We start from the raw sequence: 12579 nt of genomic DNA, 5'->3' as shown, positions 1-12579 counted from the left end.
GGAGGCCAGACGGCGGCCACCTCCCTCCCGGGCGGGGCGCCTCATGTCGTGAACCGCGTCACCGCTGCTGAACGCGGGCGCCCCAGAGTGCGGGGTTTGGGGGAAGCGGGCACGCACCGTCAGAGCTACCGGTGCTGCGGAATGAGTACGTCACTATGTTGCGCCCGTCGGTAAATGACTCGTCATACACCGGAAATCTTGAGATGAGTGAGCCCTGCCTCAGTCAGGCCACGAACGTTACTTAGTTTATCTGAAAGTCAGGCCCAACGGATGTGCCGGACTCCTAATTTTGGGGGTCTGGTAATCTGGTCTTGGCGCCCAGCGCGCCTACCTCGGTCCGAGAGAGCCGCGCGTTCCTCTACTCGCCGCGAGAGGGCGCTGCGGGCACGTCGTGGCGGCGCCTCGCCAGGCCCCGGGGGCGCTGCGAGCGGCGGGGGCCGGACCACGTGTTCTCTAGCGTTAGGGGCGGGGTCACGCGCGCTCTCTTTGGGGGCGGGGCCGCGCCCACTCGCGCGCGCTGGGGGCGTGGCCAGGCGCTCTCTCGAGATTGGGGCAAGACCGCGCGCGCGCTCTTGCGCGGGGGGCGGGGCTACGCTCTCTCTCGCGACGGGGGCGAGGCCGCGCGCGCTCTCTAGCGGCGGCGGCGGCGGCGGCGGGGCCGCGCTTCCGCGTGCGTGGAGCTGCCAGATAGGCGGGCGGGCGTGCGGCCCGGCATGGAGGATGGCTTCGATCCTGCTGCAGCTGGCGGGGCTCGGCGCAGCGCTGGCGGCCGCAGCTGTCATCCTGGTGAGGACCGCGTAGGGCTCCGCGTCACCTGCCTTCACGTTCTCGGCCTCCCGCTCGCCGGCCTCCCCCGCCTCCGCGCTGCCCGCTCTCGGTCGGGTGCTTTGCCTCCTGCTTCCCCAGAATTCCTGCCCTAGGGCTTGCTCTAGCATTTTCACCCCCTTTCCTTCGCGTCTTTGTTTTCCTTTTGCAACCGTGCCTCTCCTTGTGTCCAGAGAGCCTCGGGATGCGCCCACCCAGCAGCCCTCGGCCTGCGGGCCTCGACCTCCCCAAGTCTGCCTCCGGGCTCTGCCCCTCCGGCTCCACCCCGGGAGGTTTTGGGCCCCAGAATCTGCCCTGTGTGACAGTTTGCAATAGAGCTATGTTAGGGCTCCAGGGATGAGCAAGGGGCAGGCCCAAATCTCATCCTGTCACCTCTGTCTGGGTCGTCGTGTCCCACAAACAATCTAATATTTTCACTGGCTTTTCCCTTGGAAATACAGAGCATTGTAAACACTTGCTGATAGGTAGACAATGGAAATTTGGTCAAATGAGCTCTTTAACACGTATTTTAAATATTCTTACTTGAGAGAAAGAATGGGCGCGCCACTGAAAAAAACGAGCTCCAGGTGCATGTGCCACTTTGTGCATCCGGCTTTGTGTGGGCACTGGGGAATCAAACCCAGACCATTAGGCTTTCTAGGCAAGTACTTTTAACCGGTGAGCCATCTCTCCAGCCCTAACATGTATTAGAATGAGCCTGCCTGCTGTTTAGTCAGTAAACATGGGCTTCCAGCTTCTAGTCATTCAGACTAGATGTCTGCTGCCAGGACAGCCACTCTGCCTGCGGTCTTACCAGAGAAACTTCATTTACAGCTCAGGAACAGTTTTGATAGAGAAAGGAAAAAAATAAAATAAAAGAACGCCATGCTCCTGACTTTTTGTTGTGAGTGAGCCAGGAGCCCGCTCACCCAGTGTGTCTTCTTTCAAGAGTTTGGACAAGTCTAACTTTTGTTGGGTAAGAGTTTGGCATAATTCTAGGTAGAAGCTGCCTTTGAATCCGTTGCAGATTTAAATGTGTATGTACATTAAGAGGTTGTGCCAGCAATGCTGAATCCCACTCTCTTGAAGTTGTAAGAGGTACTGTTTGTTGAATACTTGTGAGTGTGGAACCCAGTGTTTCATGTTTTGATTTGTTTGTTGTTGTTTTTACCTTTGAAGCAGTATGGTGACTTAAATTTTGCCATTAGCTTCATTTCTTTGGTGAGGACACACTTGTGAGAAATGTCATACAACTAGTGGAGCTTGGCTGGCATGTTCATTCATTCATTTGAGAGAGAGAATTGATGTGCTGGGGCATCCTGTCACTGCGCATGTACCCTAGACACATGAGCTACTTTATACATCCGGCTTTACATGGGAACCAGGAAATTGAATCCAGGCCAGGAAGCTGCGCACAAGTGAGGTTAGTCCCTGAGCCATCTCTTCAGCCCTTAGGTAGCATTTTAAAGAGCCCATCTTGCTTCCTGTCTACCTGTTGTTCATACATTTTCCCCAACTCTACCCCTTCTTTTGAGTTATTTAAAAACAAACACAAGATATCATTTATGTATTGTGGGTTTGTGTGTGTGTGCGCCCACCTATGTGTGTATATGTCTAGGTATACCATGGCATTTTCTTGCCCCTGGAAATGAACACTGGGTGCCTGTGCCATTTTTTGCATCCAGCCCGCATGGATGGCCTGGGAATTGAATCTGGGCTGGCAGACTTTGCAAGCAAGCTTCTTTAACTGCTAAGCCATCGTCCCAGCCCCTATATTTATTTGTGTAAGGACCTTCCTTAATATTTATTTATTTGTATGCAGACAGAGAGAAATGGTTATGCCAGGGCCTCTAGCCACTGCAGACGAACTCCAGGTGCATGCTCCACCTTGTGCATCTGGTTTTACATGGGTACTGGGGAATTAAACCCAGGCCTGCAGGCTTTGCAAGCACATGCCTTTAACTGCTGAGCCATCTCCCGAGCCCTGAATTATTCTTTTTGATACTGAAGTCCTTTCTTCAAAAGCAGTGACACCCCCTTCGAATACACTGCTTTTCTTCTTGTGATACCACCCTTGTACTTGCTGATAATTCTTGCTTTCTGGTATGATGGGCTATTCTACCTCTCATTGTAATTTTCCTTCCCCAAATCTATCAACCATCTTCTTAGAAGCACTGGTTGCTTTTTCCAGATAACTGAATTCAGCAGTCACGCTACAACTGTAGGATTCAGCAGAGACTTGACTAACGTGGCTCCTGCCCTTGTGCTCACAGTAGTGAGAAGCAGCTTCATTGTGCACCCAGCAAACCACTGTGAATGGTCATTACGGTACAAATGAGCAGAATTCCGAAAATTTATAGATTTTTTTTTTTTTACATTTTTATTTTATTTATTTATTTGAGCAACAGGAAAAGGCAGATAGAGAATGGGCATTCAAGGGCCTTTGGGCCTCTACAAACAAACCCCAGCCACATGTGCCACCTTGTGCATCTGACTTACGTGAGTCCTGGGAATCAAACCAGGCTTCTTTGGCTTTGCAGGCAAGTGCCTTTACCAGCTAAGCCATCTCTCTTGCATGTATGTCTGTGTGGGTATGCCAGGGCTTCTTGTTGCTGCCCATGAACTCCAGATGTATGTGCCCATTGTTGTATCTGGCTTTACTTGTGAATACTGGGTAATTGAACTTGAACTGACAGGCTTTGCAAGCAAGGGTCATTAACCATTAAGCCATCTCTCCTGCTATGAGGTGGTTGTTTTGAAATAAAGTTTTCCAGTAGAAAAAAAAAAAATGATACAAAGAATGGCTTATTTCTCCATTTGTTTCCGTCAGACTGACTAACCTTTGAACCTCAGTCATTGTTCCCGTCCCACAAGACTAGGGTTATAGACACGCATGACTGTCCCCAGCTGTTTATGTGGGTGCCGAGGAATCAGCCCTTCTCAGGGTCTCATGCTTATATAGCAACTGCTCTCCAGCCCCTCACAAGTTTTGTTTTATTTTTTAATTTCCTTATGCAAGTTTTATACTTACTCCAGAAGATGTTGAGTTCTGAATTCAAATTGAAGATAGGCATGAAAATATGTTTGTAAACATCATGGGCCACGCTGTGAGGGCCTGGGAACTTTCCCTTCATCTTTTGAATCTGTCTGGTTTAAAACAGGAAGTTTGCCGTCACCCCACATGTTCCAGCCACCATGCAGGCCCATCCTCAGTCATATGTAGCCAGCTTCCAGGGAGGGAATGGACCTCGCTGTGCATGTGGAGGAGGAGGCCAGACTTCCTGGAGTGACTGTTCCTGATCAGATCTGGGATGACAAAGGTCTATGGATTAAGTATGAGCATCTTACAATGGGAAAACAATCATCAGTTCATAACTAAGGGGGGATAAGTAGGGGACTGACTTCTGTCTTAACTTTAAATTCACCTCCAGACCATCATTCATGAATCAAAAACTCCAGACAGTCTACTAAAAGGAAAAAGTCATACATGTGATACATTTTAACAGCAGATATTTAAAAGAGCAGCATCACGTTTTTTGCATGTCTCCTTTTAGATTTCAGTTGTTGCATTTGTAACTGCCGCAAAGATGCCATCGTGTCACCGACATGAAGAAGAGAAGTTCTTCCTAAACTCTAAAGGCCAGAAGGAAAATTTACCCAGCATCTGGGACTCGCCTACCAAGCAGCTTTCTGTTGTTGTGCCTTCATACAATGAAGAAAAACGGTGTAAGCTCTATTTGATTTTTTTTTTTTTGACAAAGGGTAATTTTAATGATAGTGAAATGTACAGCGTTTTGCTTCACCAGGTTTGAACGTATAGGTTGTTGTGAGCACATAGCTCACAGCTGTGTTATCATAAGTAGAGCAGCTCTCTGAGATATTGGCACTGATGTATTCTAGAGAAATAAGATGTGAGCGAGACATTCCTGCTGAGAGCCATCCCAGCTGACATCCCAGAGGGGTTAGTTAGGTGACTGGGATGATTTCTCTGTGGAAATGGAGTATGTTGGGACTTAGTAACTCATTTTCAAAAGCAATCTTTAAAATGTGTTTTTCTTTAAGTGCCTGTGATGATGGATGAAGCCCTGGGCTACCTAGAGAAGAGACAGGTACCACACTTTCTCTTTCAATAAGATATCTCCAGAGAAAACTGAACCAGGCTGCCAGCCGTGGACCCCATGCTCAATGCACTGTGAGCAGAAGTGCAGCACAGCCTGATCCCTGGGCCACCAGAGTGGGGCCTACTGCTAGCCATCAGTAGGCACACCCAGCATGCCACATCCAAAGGCAGATGGGCAACCTGGGACAAACCAGAAAGCTGGCATTCCTCTTTATATACCTTCCTATACACTTTTAAACCTCTTGCCTGGTGATGTGTGTAGAATTAAGTTTAAATGCATATGCAGATCTTTTCTTCTGTGAAAGTCATTCAGAAAGAGTTGTAGGGGTTTTTTGTTGTTGTTGTTGTTGTTTGTTTGTTTTTGTTTTTGTAATTTCCATGGTTGGAGTCATTATAATTACTCCATAAAACTTTGTGCTGAATGTACATTGATATGCAATTATAATCTCAAAAAATTGAAAGTTGTAAAATAATTATACAAAATTAAACAACCTCAATCCCATTCCCTTTCCCAGAAGCAATAACTATTATCAATTCAAGAAAGATTGGCAAGGGATGAAAGCACGGGCCTTGCACATGCTAGGCAGATGCTCTGAGCTACTTCCCCAGTTCTGGAAGATGTGTATTTTCCCATACACGTGTACTTAGGTTGTTCTTTTGTGTTTCTCTGTTACTCCCTAGTGCTTCTCCCTCATGCACTTTCTTCTTCTTTTTCCTACACAAAGAGAAACAAAATAATCTACCTCTCTTCAGAGTCTTCATGGAGAGGTTAAAAGTTAAGTGAATTGTATGGCTGGCTTTTATTTTTTTTTTTACTTTTTAGAAAATTCTTTGTTTATATTTGCTTTGCTTTGTTTTGCATTTTATATATAAAGAGAAGACAGCAGAGTCATTTAAACAGGGTCTGTCACTAACAAATGAGTAAAGCAAAAGTGGATTGAGCCCTTGGTTTGTTTGTTTTTTGGAGATTGGACCAGGGCTTCACACTTGCCAGGCGTGTGCTCTGCCACAGGACTAGATGCCCAGACCCTCGTGTGAGGCTTCTGCCTCTTCTGTTACATCAGCCACATGTACTAGAAGTAGACTGGGAAAGTTAAGGCACCCAAGGTCTTAAAGCTGAGGAGTGGTGCAGCCAGGTTGACTGCACTCTGCTTCAGACCTTGCAGCCTGCCTTCCCATATACTCTTTCCAAGAAGCCATAAATGCCTGGTGCTGCCACTGATGGGATGTGGGTCCTCTGCTCCTACCCAGTGTGTCTCCTTTTTGTTCTTACCCTTTTATTCATGTGCTTTGTGTACTACTGTTTACAATTATGTATCTTAATGCTGGAATAGTTGTTTAAATTACAGCCTTATTAATCTCAATAGCAACTTCACCAAGTTATGGTCCATTGTTTTTGCTTCTTGCAGAAGCATGACCCTGCATTCACTTATGAGGTGATAGTAGTTGATGACGGCAGTGAAGACCAGACTTCAGAGGTAAATACATGCGCTTTTAGAATGATCATTTGATAGAAATGTGGAATAATTAAGTGCATGTGAAATCTACTTCTCACTAGAGGAGGCTAAAGCTGTCCTTCCATTCTCCTGTGTCACTGTGGGAAGCTGAGAAGCACAGACGTTACTGTGGAAAGCGGGAAGAGTTGCCGGTAGTATCCCCTACACCATGTGACCAGGGCGACCCCGCACATCACCAGATGGGTTTCCTACCAAGTTATAAGTCTGTGCTTGTGCCCCGCTGACTAGGTTCTAAGTCAGTCATGAATATGGGAAGCTGCTCTCTTATCTGTTACTGGGCATCAAATATGTCCTTCGCCATGCCCATCGAGATGGGCCAAAGGGAGCAACCGCCCTCCACACCTGTATTCCCACACCTATTTCTGACCAGCTCAGCTGCACTTATCTTTGTTGTAGTACATTTTCTTTCTTTCTTTCTTTCTTTTTTTTTTTTTTTTTTTTTTTGTTGTTGTTGTTGTTTTGGTTTTTCTAGGTAGGGTCTCACTTTAGCCCAGACTGACCTGGAATTCACTGTGTAGTCCCAGGCTGGCCTCAAACTCGCAGTGATCTTCCTACCCCTGCCCCCCCCCCCCCCAGCATCTCCAACACTGAATGCTTTTATTATCAGGAATGTCCCACAGGTGTGGGAATTATCCCAGCACTCAACACTGAGGAGGCAGGCAAGTGGATGGAGGCTTTGAGGCCTGCTGGGGTTATATAATAAGTCCCTGACCAAAGTCGAAATGCCTAGCTTGGTGGCACACACCTGTAACCCCAGCACTTGTAGGTAAAGTCAGGAGGATCAGAAGTCCATGGTCATTTTGGGCTGATTTAATAAGGTCCTCTTAAAACAAAAAAAATTCTCATATTTTTATTTGGTATTATGTTTTGTTTTTTGTTGTTGTTTGGGGGGAGGGTGTGTGTGTGTGTGTGTGTGTGTGTGTGTGTGTGTGTGTGTGTTCTGCATGCATGCTGAGGCCAGAGGAAGATATCAAGTGTCCACCTTATTTCCATGAGACAGTTTCTCACTGAACCTGGAGCTCCCCATTTTCAGGTAGACTGGCTGACTAAGGAGCCCCAATGATCTCATCTTTATCTCCCTCGGTATTGAGGGTTACAGGCATTTGTGGCCATTCCAGCCTTTTCATATGTATTGGGGATCAAACTCAGGTCCTCAGGCTTGCATAGCAATCATCTTGCATCCTAAGCCATCTCACCAGTCCCAGCATTCATATTTAGCATTCATATTTTTATAATAGAAGATTAATTTATAATACTCTTAATGATCTTGTTAAATAGCAATGTAATCACTCTTAAGGAAAATATATAGGGAAATAGCCAGCCACTGGATTATGCATCGGCTAATGATTTTTACTAATACTAGCTCTGCTGGAAACTTAGGAGCCATGCCTCTGTGTAATGAGCCTCAGGGTTATTGAGTGATAAGCCCACAAATCCTGTAACAGTAAAAAGTAGGGCCAAAGGAAAAATGATACAGAAAATTTGAGAGGAAGAATAACTATAGAAGTAAACTTTTTTACAAAATAGTTTTATTTATTTATTTGCAAGCAGAGATAGAAGAGAGACACACACACAGAGAGAGAATGGGCACACCAGGGCCTTTAGCCACTGCAAATAAATGAATTCCAGGTGCATAAGGCACTGTGCTTCTGGCTTTATTGAGTACCAGGAAATCAGACTCAAGTCATTAGGCTTTGCAGGCAAGTGCCTTAACCACTGAACCATCTCTCGAGCTCCCAGAACTAAACTTTTAAAGTTAGTTTTGACAAGGAATAGGGATATAATATATCCAGATTGAACAGCCTGTGTATGCAGAGACAGAGGTTGGTAGGGTCTGTCCTGGAAGAGTAAGGACTATGTTTTGGGTAGTGAGTAGATCATGAAAGCTATAAACACAGGCTGACTAAAAGGTTATTGGTGCATAAAAGGAAAATAGTCAACTTGCTCTTGTGGATAAGTGTTTAGAAGTGGTGTCTGCCCCACCAAAGAGACAGCTTCCTGAAGGGTACTTTTCTTGGTAGCCATTGGCATGTGAGTGGCCAGCTGGTCTCTAGGAGGTTCAGGATGAGCGCAGGAATGGTTAGCCCTTGTCCAGGAGGGTCAAGATGAGCGCAGGAATGGTTAGCCCTTGTCCAGGAGGGTTGGGATGAGCACAGGAATGGCTGGCCCTTGTCCAGGAGGGTCGGGATGAGCACAGGAATGGCTGGCCCTTGTCCAGGAGGGTTGGGATGAGCGCAGGAATGGCTAGCCCTTGTCCAGGAGGGTCGGGATGAGCGCAGGAATGGTTGGCCCTTGTCCAGGAGGGTCAGGATGAGCGCAGGAATGGCTAGCCCTTGTCCAGGAGGGTCGGGATGAGCGCAGGAATGGCTGGCCCTTGTCCAGGAGGGTCGGGATGAGCGCAGGAATGGCTAGCCTTTGTCCAGGAGGGTCGGGATGAGCGCAGGAATGGCTGGCCCTTGTCCAGGAGGGTCGGGATGAGCGCGGGAATGGTTGGCCCTTGTCCAGGAGAGTCAGGATGAGCACAGGAATGGTTAACCCTCGTCCAGGAGGGTCAGGATGAGCACCGGAATGGTTAGCACTAGTCCAGGAGGGTCGGGATGAGCACAGGAATGGTTGGCCCTTGTCCAGGAGGGTCAGGATGAGCGCGGGAATGGTTAACCCTTGTCCAGGAGGGTCGGGATGAGCACCGGAATGGCTGGCCCTTGTCCAGGAGGGTCGGGATGAGCACGGGAATGGTTAGTCCTTGTCCAGGAGGGTTGGGATGAGCGCAGGAATGATTGGCCCTTGTCCAGAAGGGTCGGGATGAGCACAGGAATGGTTAACCCTTGTCCAGGAGGGTCGGGATGAGCACAGGAATGGTTAGCCCTTGTCCAGGAGGGTCGGGATGAGCGCAGGAATGGCTAGCCCTTGTCCAGGAGGGTCGGGATGAGCACAGGAATGGTTGGCCCTTGTCCAGGAGGGTCAGGAAGAGCACAGGAATGGTTAGCCCTTGTCCAGGAGGGTCGGGATGAGCGCAGGAATGGCTAGCCCTTGTCCAGGAGGGTCGGGATGAGCACAGGAATGGTTAGTCCTTGTCCAGGAGGGTCGGGATGAGCACAGGAATGATTGGCCCTTGTCCAGGAGGGTCGGGATGAGCACAGGAATGGTTAGCACTTGTCCAGGAGGGTCGGGATGAGCGCAAGAATGGCTAGCCCTTGTCCAGGAGGGTCAGGAAGAGCACAGGAATGGTTAACCCTTGTCCAGGAGGGTCGGGATGAGCGCAGGAATGGCTAGCCCTTGTCCAGGAGGGTCGGGATGAGCACAGGAATGGTTAGCACTTGTCCAGGAGGGTCGGGATGAATGCAGGAATGGCTAGCCCTTGTCCAGGAGGGTCGGGATGAGCGCGGGAATGGTTGGCCTTTGTCCAGGAGGGTCAGGATGAGCGCGGGAATGGTTAGTTCTTGTCCAGGAGGGTCTGGATGAGCGCAGGAATGGTTAGTCCTTGTCCAGGAGGGTCGGGATGAGCGCGGGAATGGTTAGTCCTTGTCCAGGAGGGTCGGGATGAGCGCAGGAATGGTTGGCCCTTGTCCAGGAGGGTCGGGATGAATGCAGGAATGGCTAGCCCTTGTCCAGGAGGGTCGGGATGAGCGCGGGAATGGTTGGCCCTTGTCCAGGAGGGTCAGGATGAGCGCGGGAATGGCTAGTCCTTGTCCAGGAGGGTCGGGATGAGCGCAGGAATGGTTAGTCCTTGTCCAGGAGGGTCGGGATGAGCGCGGGAATGGTTAGTCCTTGTCCAGGAGGGTCGGGATGAGCGCAGGAATGGTTGGCCCTTGTCCAGGAGGGTCGGGATGAATGCAGGAATGGTTAGCCCTTGCCCAGGAGGGTCGGGAAGAGCGCAGGAATGGTTAGCCCTTGCCCAGGAGGGTCGGGAAGAGTGCAGGAATGTCTAGCACTTGTCCAGGTAGGTCCGGATGAGCGCAGGAATGGTTAGCACTTTTCCCTGCAGCCGTCAAGGTTGGAAAAAACAAAACTTGACATCATTTTAATTTTTTGTATGTCTCAATGCAAAGAAAACCCAGGGTCTTGCTTTTAACAGAGAGACATAGCCCAAACAGGCCTGGAACTTATTCTCCCATGTTAGCTTCCAAGTACTTGTGGTTACAAATGTGTACCATCACACTCAACATGTTTCTATTTTTTTTAATTTATTTATTTATTTTGGTTTTTCAAGGTAGGGTCTCTAGCTTTGGCTGTTCTAGAATTCACTCTGTCGTCTCAGGGTGGCCTCAAACTCATGGCTATCCTCCTATCTCTGCCTCCTGAGTGCTGGAATTAAAGGCGTGCACCACCACACCCAGCCAAGTTTCTATTTCAAAACAGTGTTTCTCCTTGGGTTGGCTATTGCTGATTTTGCACTCAGTGGAGCTTAGGAGAACTGTGGGCCACCCTCCTGTTGAGTTCCAAGCATTCAGAGCACAGCAACAGTTGCATGTATCAGACCCCGCACAGAATCCATAGGGGACACTACCAAGTTCGTGGTGATAAGCAAGGGGTCCTGGCTGCGGGCCCTGACGAGTACATCCAAGAATCAGCGTGGATGATTCCTGTAGGTGTGCCTCCAAGGGTCCTTCACAGCTCGTTTCTGTGCCCTGCAGAGGGAGCTTCGAACCATGCTCAGGAAAGCTGCCTTTGATTCATTCAGCTACTTGGACAGTGGTTTTATCTTCCTGCTTTTGGGGTCTTCTGAGGAATATATACAACTCAAATAAGTGTTCTTTGAATAGATTCTCCTTGAGTTGACATGAGGCCTGGCTGTGACACTGAAATACAGAGGTGTGAAAGTAAGCTCGGCCTTTAAGCTTCCACCACCACGTAACCCAGTACTGTGAGCACAGTGCGTTAGATACTTTCAGTGGTTGGGAACTTTTTCATGGCAGATACTTAGGTACTAGAGGCATTTAATTACCTGAGGCCAGGAATTGTAGGGAGGCATAGTTGACTACAGGTCATCATGGAAATTACCAAGTTGCTGGATCCACATCTATTGATTGTGGTTTTGTGGGCCAGAGTATGGAGGTGTGGCCAATCAGGCCTACACAGGAAATTCCCAAAGTACTTGGCAAAGAAGATTTAGAGCAATTATTGCTCATTCTCTACAGCTACAAACATTTCACCTTTGCAAGGCAGAATTGCAAGGGAAAGTGTGGCATGGTTGACAGCAAATAATGCCTACCGCCATGTTGTCTACAAACCCATGGCTGCATTTGCTCATTGAAAGTGGTCAAGGGCAGACTCGGTCAGGCACTGTAAAAAGTTGGCCACTCAAATCTACAGGCTCCACATTCACACAGTGAACCTATAACTAATGAAAACTACATTTTGATCGAGTCTGACATCTTCCGTGGCAGAGTCACGGGTGAAGTTGCACGCGCGCCGTCGGTGCCCCCGGCCATGCTCGTGCAGAGACCCGAGTTAAACTCCGTGGGTCACGTGCACACAGGGAAGGAGAGACATCACAGTAGAAGGAACTAGTGGGGAAGAAGGTTCAGTGGAGGAAAGGCTCAGAAGGGCACAAGGTAACGTAATGGGAGGGAATTATAATGTGGTGGTGCACGTCTTTAATTCCAATACTCAGGAGGCAGAGGTAGGAGAATCACCATGAGACTACATTGTGAATTCCAGGTCAGCCTGGGATAGAGTGAGACCCTACCTCGAAAAACCAAAAAAAAAAAAATGTATGTGTATGTATGTATGTGTGTGTGTATACTAATAATAATACAGTATTATATACATGTATAAAATTGTATCTGAGAGCCTGGAGAGATGGCTTAGCAATTAAGGCACTTGCCTGTGAAGCCTAAGAACTCATGTTCAATTCCCCAGTACCCATGTAAGCCAGATGCACAAGGTAGCACATGTGTCTAGAGTTTGCTTGTGGTGGCTGGAGGCCCTGGCACACCCATTCATTCTCTCTCTCTTTCTCCCTCTTCCACCCTCCCTCCCTCTGTTCCTTAAATAAATGAACAGAATAGGAAAAATAAAAAAAGTGTATCTGAGGCCTGGGTTCATGTACAGCACTGAAAAGTCCTGTTATTAACTGACCATATATAGGTTTTTTCCCCTTATCATTCTTGCATCATACGAGGTATTATAAGTAAT

At 48.1% G+C, this 12579-nt stretch overlaps 1 protein-coding gene across 2 annotated transcripts in view; it reads left to right on the top strand.

The window, feature by feature from the left end:
* Nucleotides 1-126: 126 nt before the first annotated feature.
* The window catches only part of Alg5 (ALG5 dolichyl-phosphate beta-glucosyltransferase), a 37391-nt gene continuing 24938 nt past the window's right edge, over nucleotides 127-12579 (top strand). The window contains exons 1-4 of one of the 2 annotated variants that reach the window (XM_045155506.1): nucleotides 127-145; nucleotides 4359-4530; nucleotides 4867-4913; nucleotides 6334-6402. In XM_045155506.1, coding sequence (XP_045011441.1) covers nucleotides 4392-4530; nucleotides 4867-4913; nucleotides 6334-6402 — 255 coding nt within the window. In that variant the 5' untranslated portion in view covers nucleotides 127-145; nucleotides 4359-4391. Of the gene's footprint in view, nucleotides 146-661; nucleotides 787-4358; nucleotides 4531-4866; nucleotides 4914-6333; nucleotides 6403-12579 lie in introns of those variants that run through there. The other variant, XM_004660016.2, reaches the window with a different exon arrangement.

The sequence above is a fragment of the Jaculus jaculus genome, chromosome 7 (genome assembly GCF_020740685.1).
Source record: "Jaculus jaculus isolate mJacJac1 chromosome 7, mJacJac1.mat.Y.cur, whole genome shotgun sequence".
Taxonomy (NCBI): Eukaryota; Metazoa; Chordata; class Mammalia; order Rodentia; family Dipodidae; genus Jaculus; species Jaculus jaculus.
This window is presented reverse-complemented; position numbering and strand designations above follow the sequence as displayed.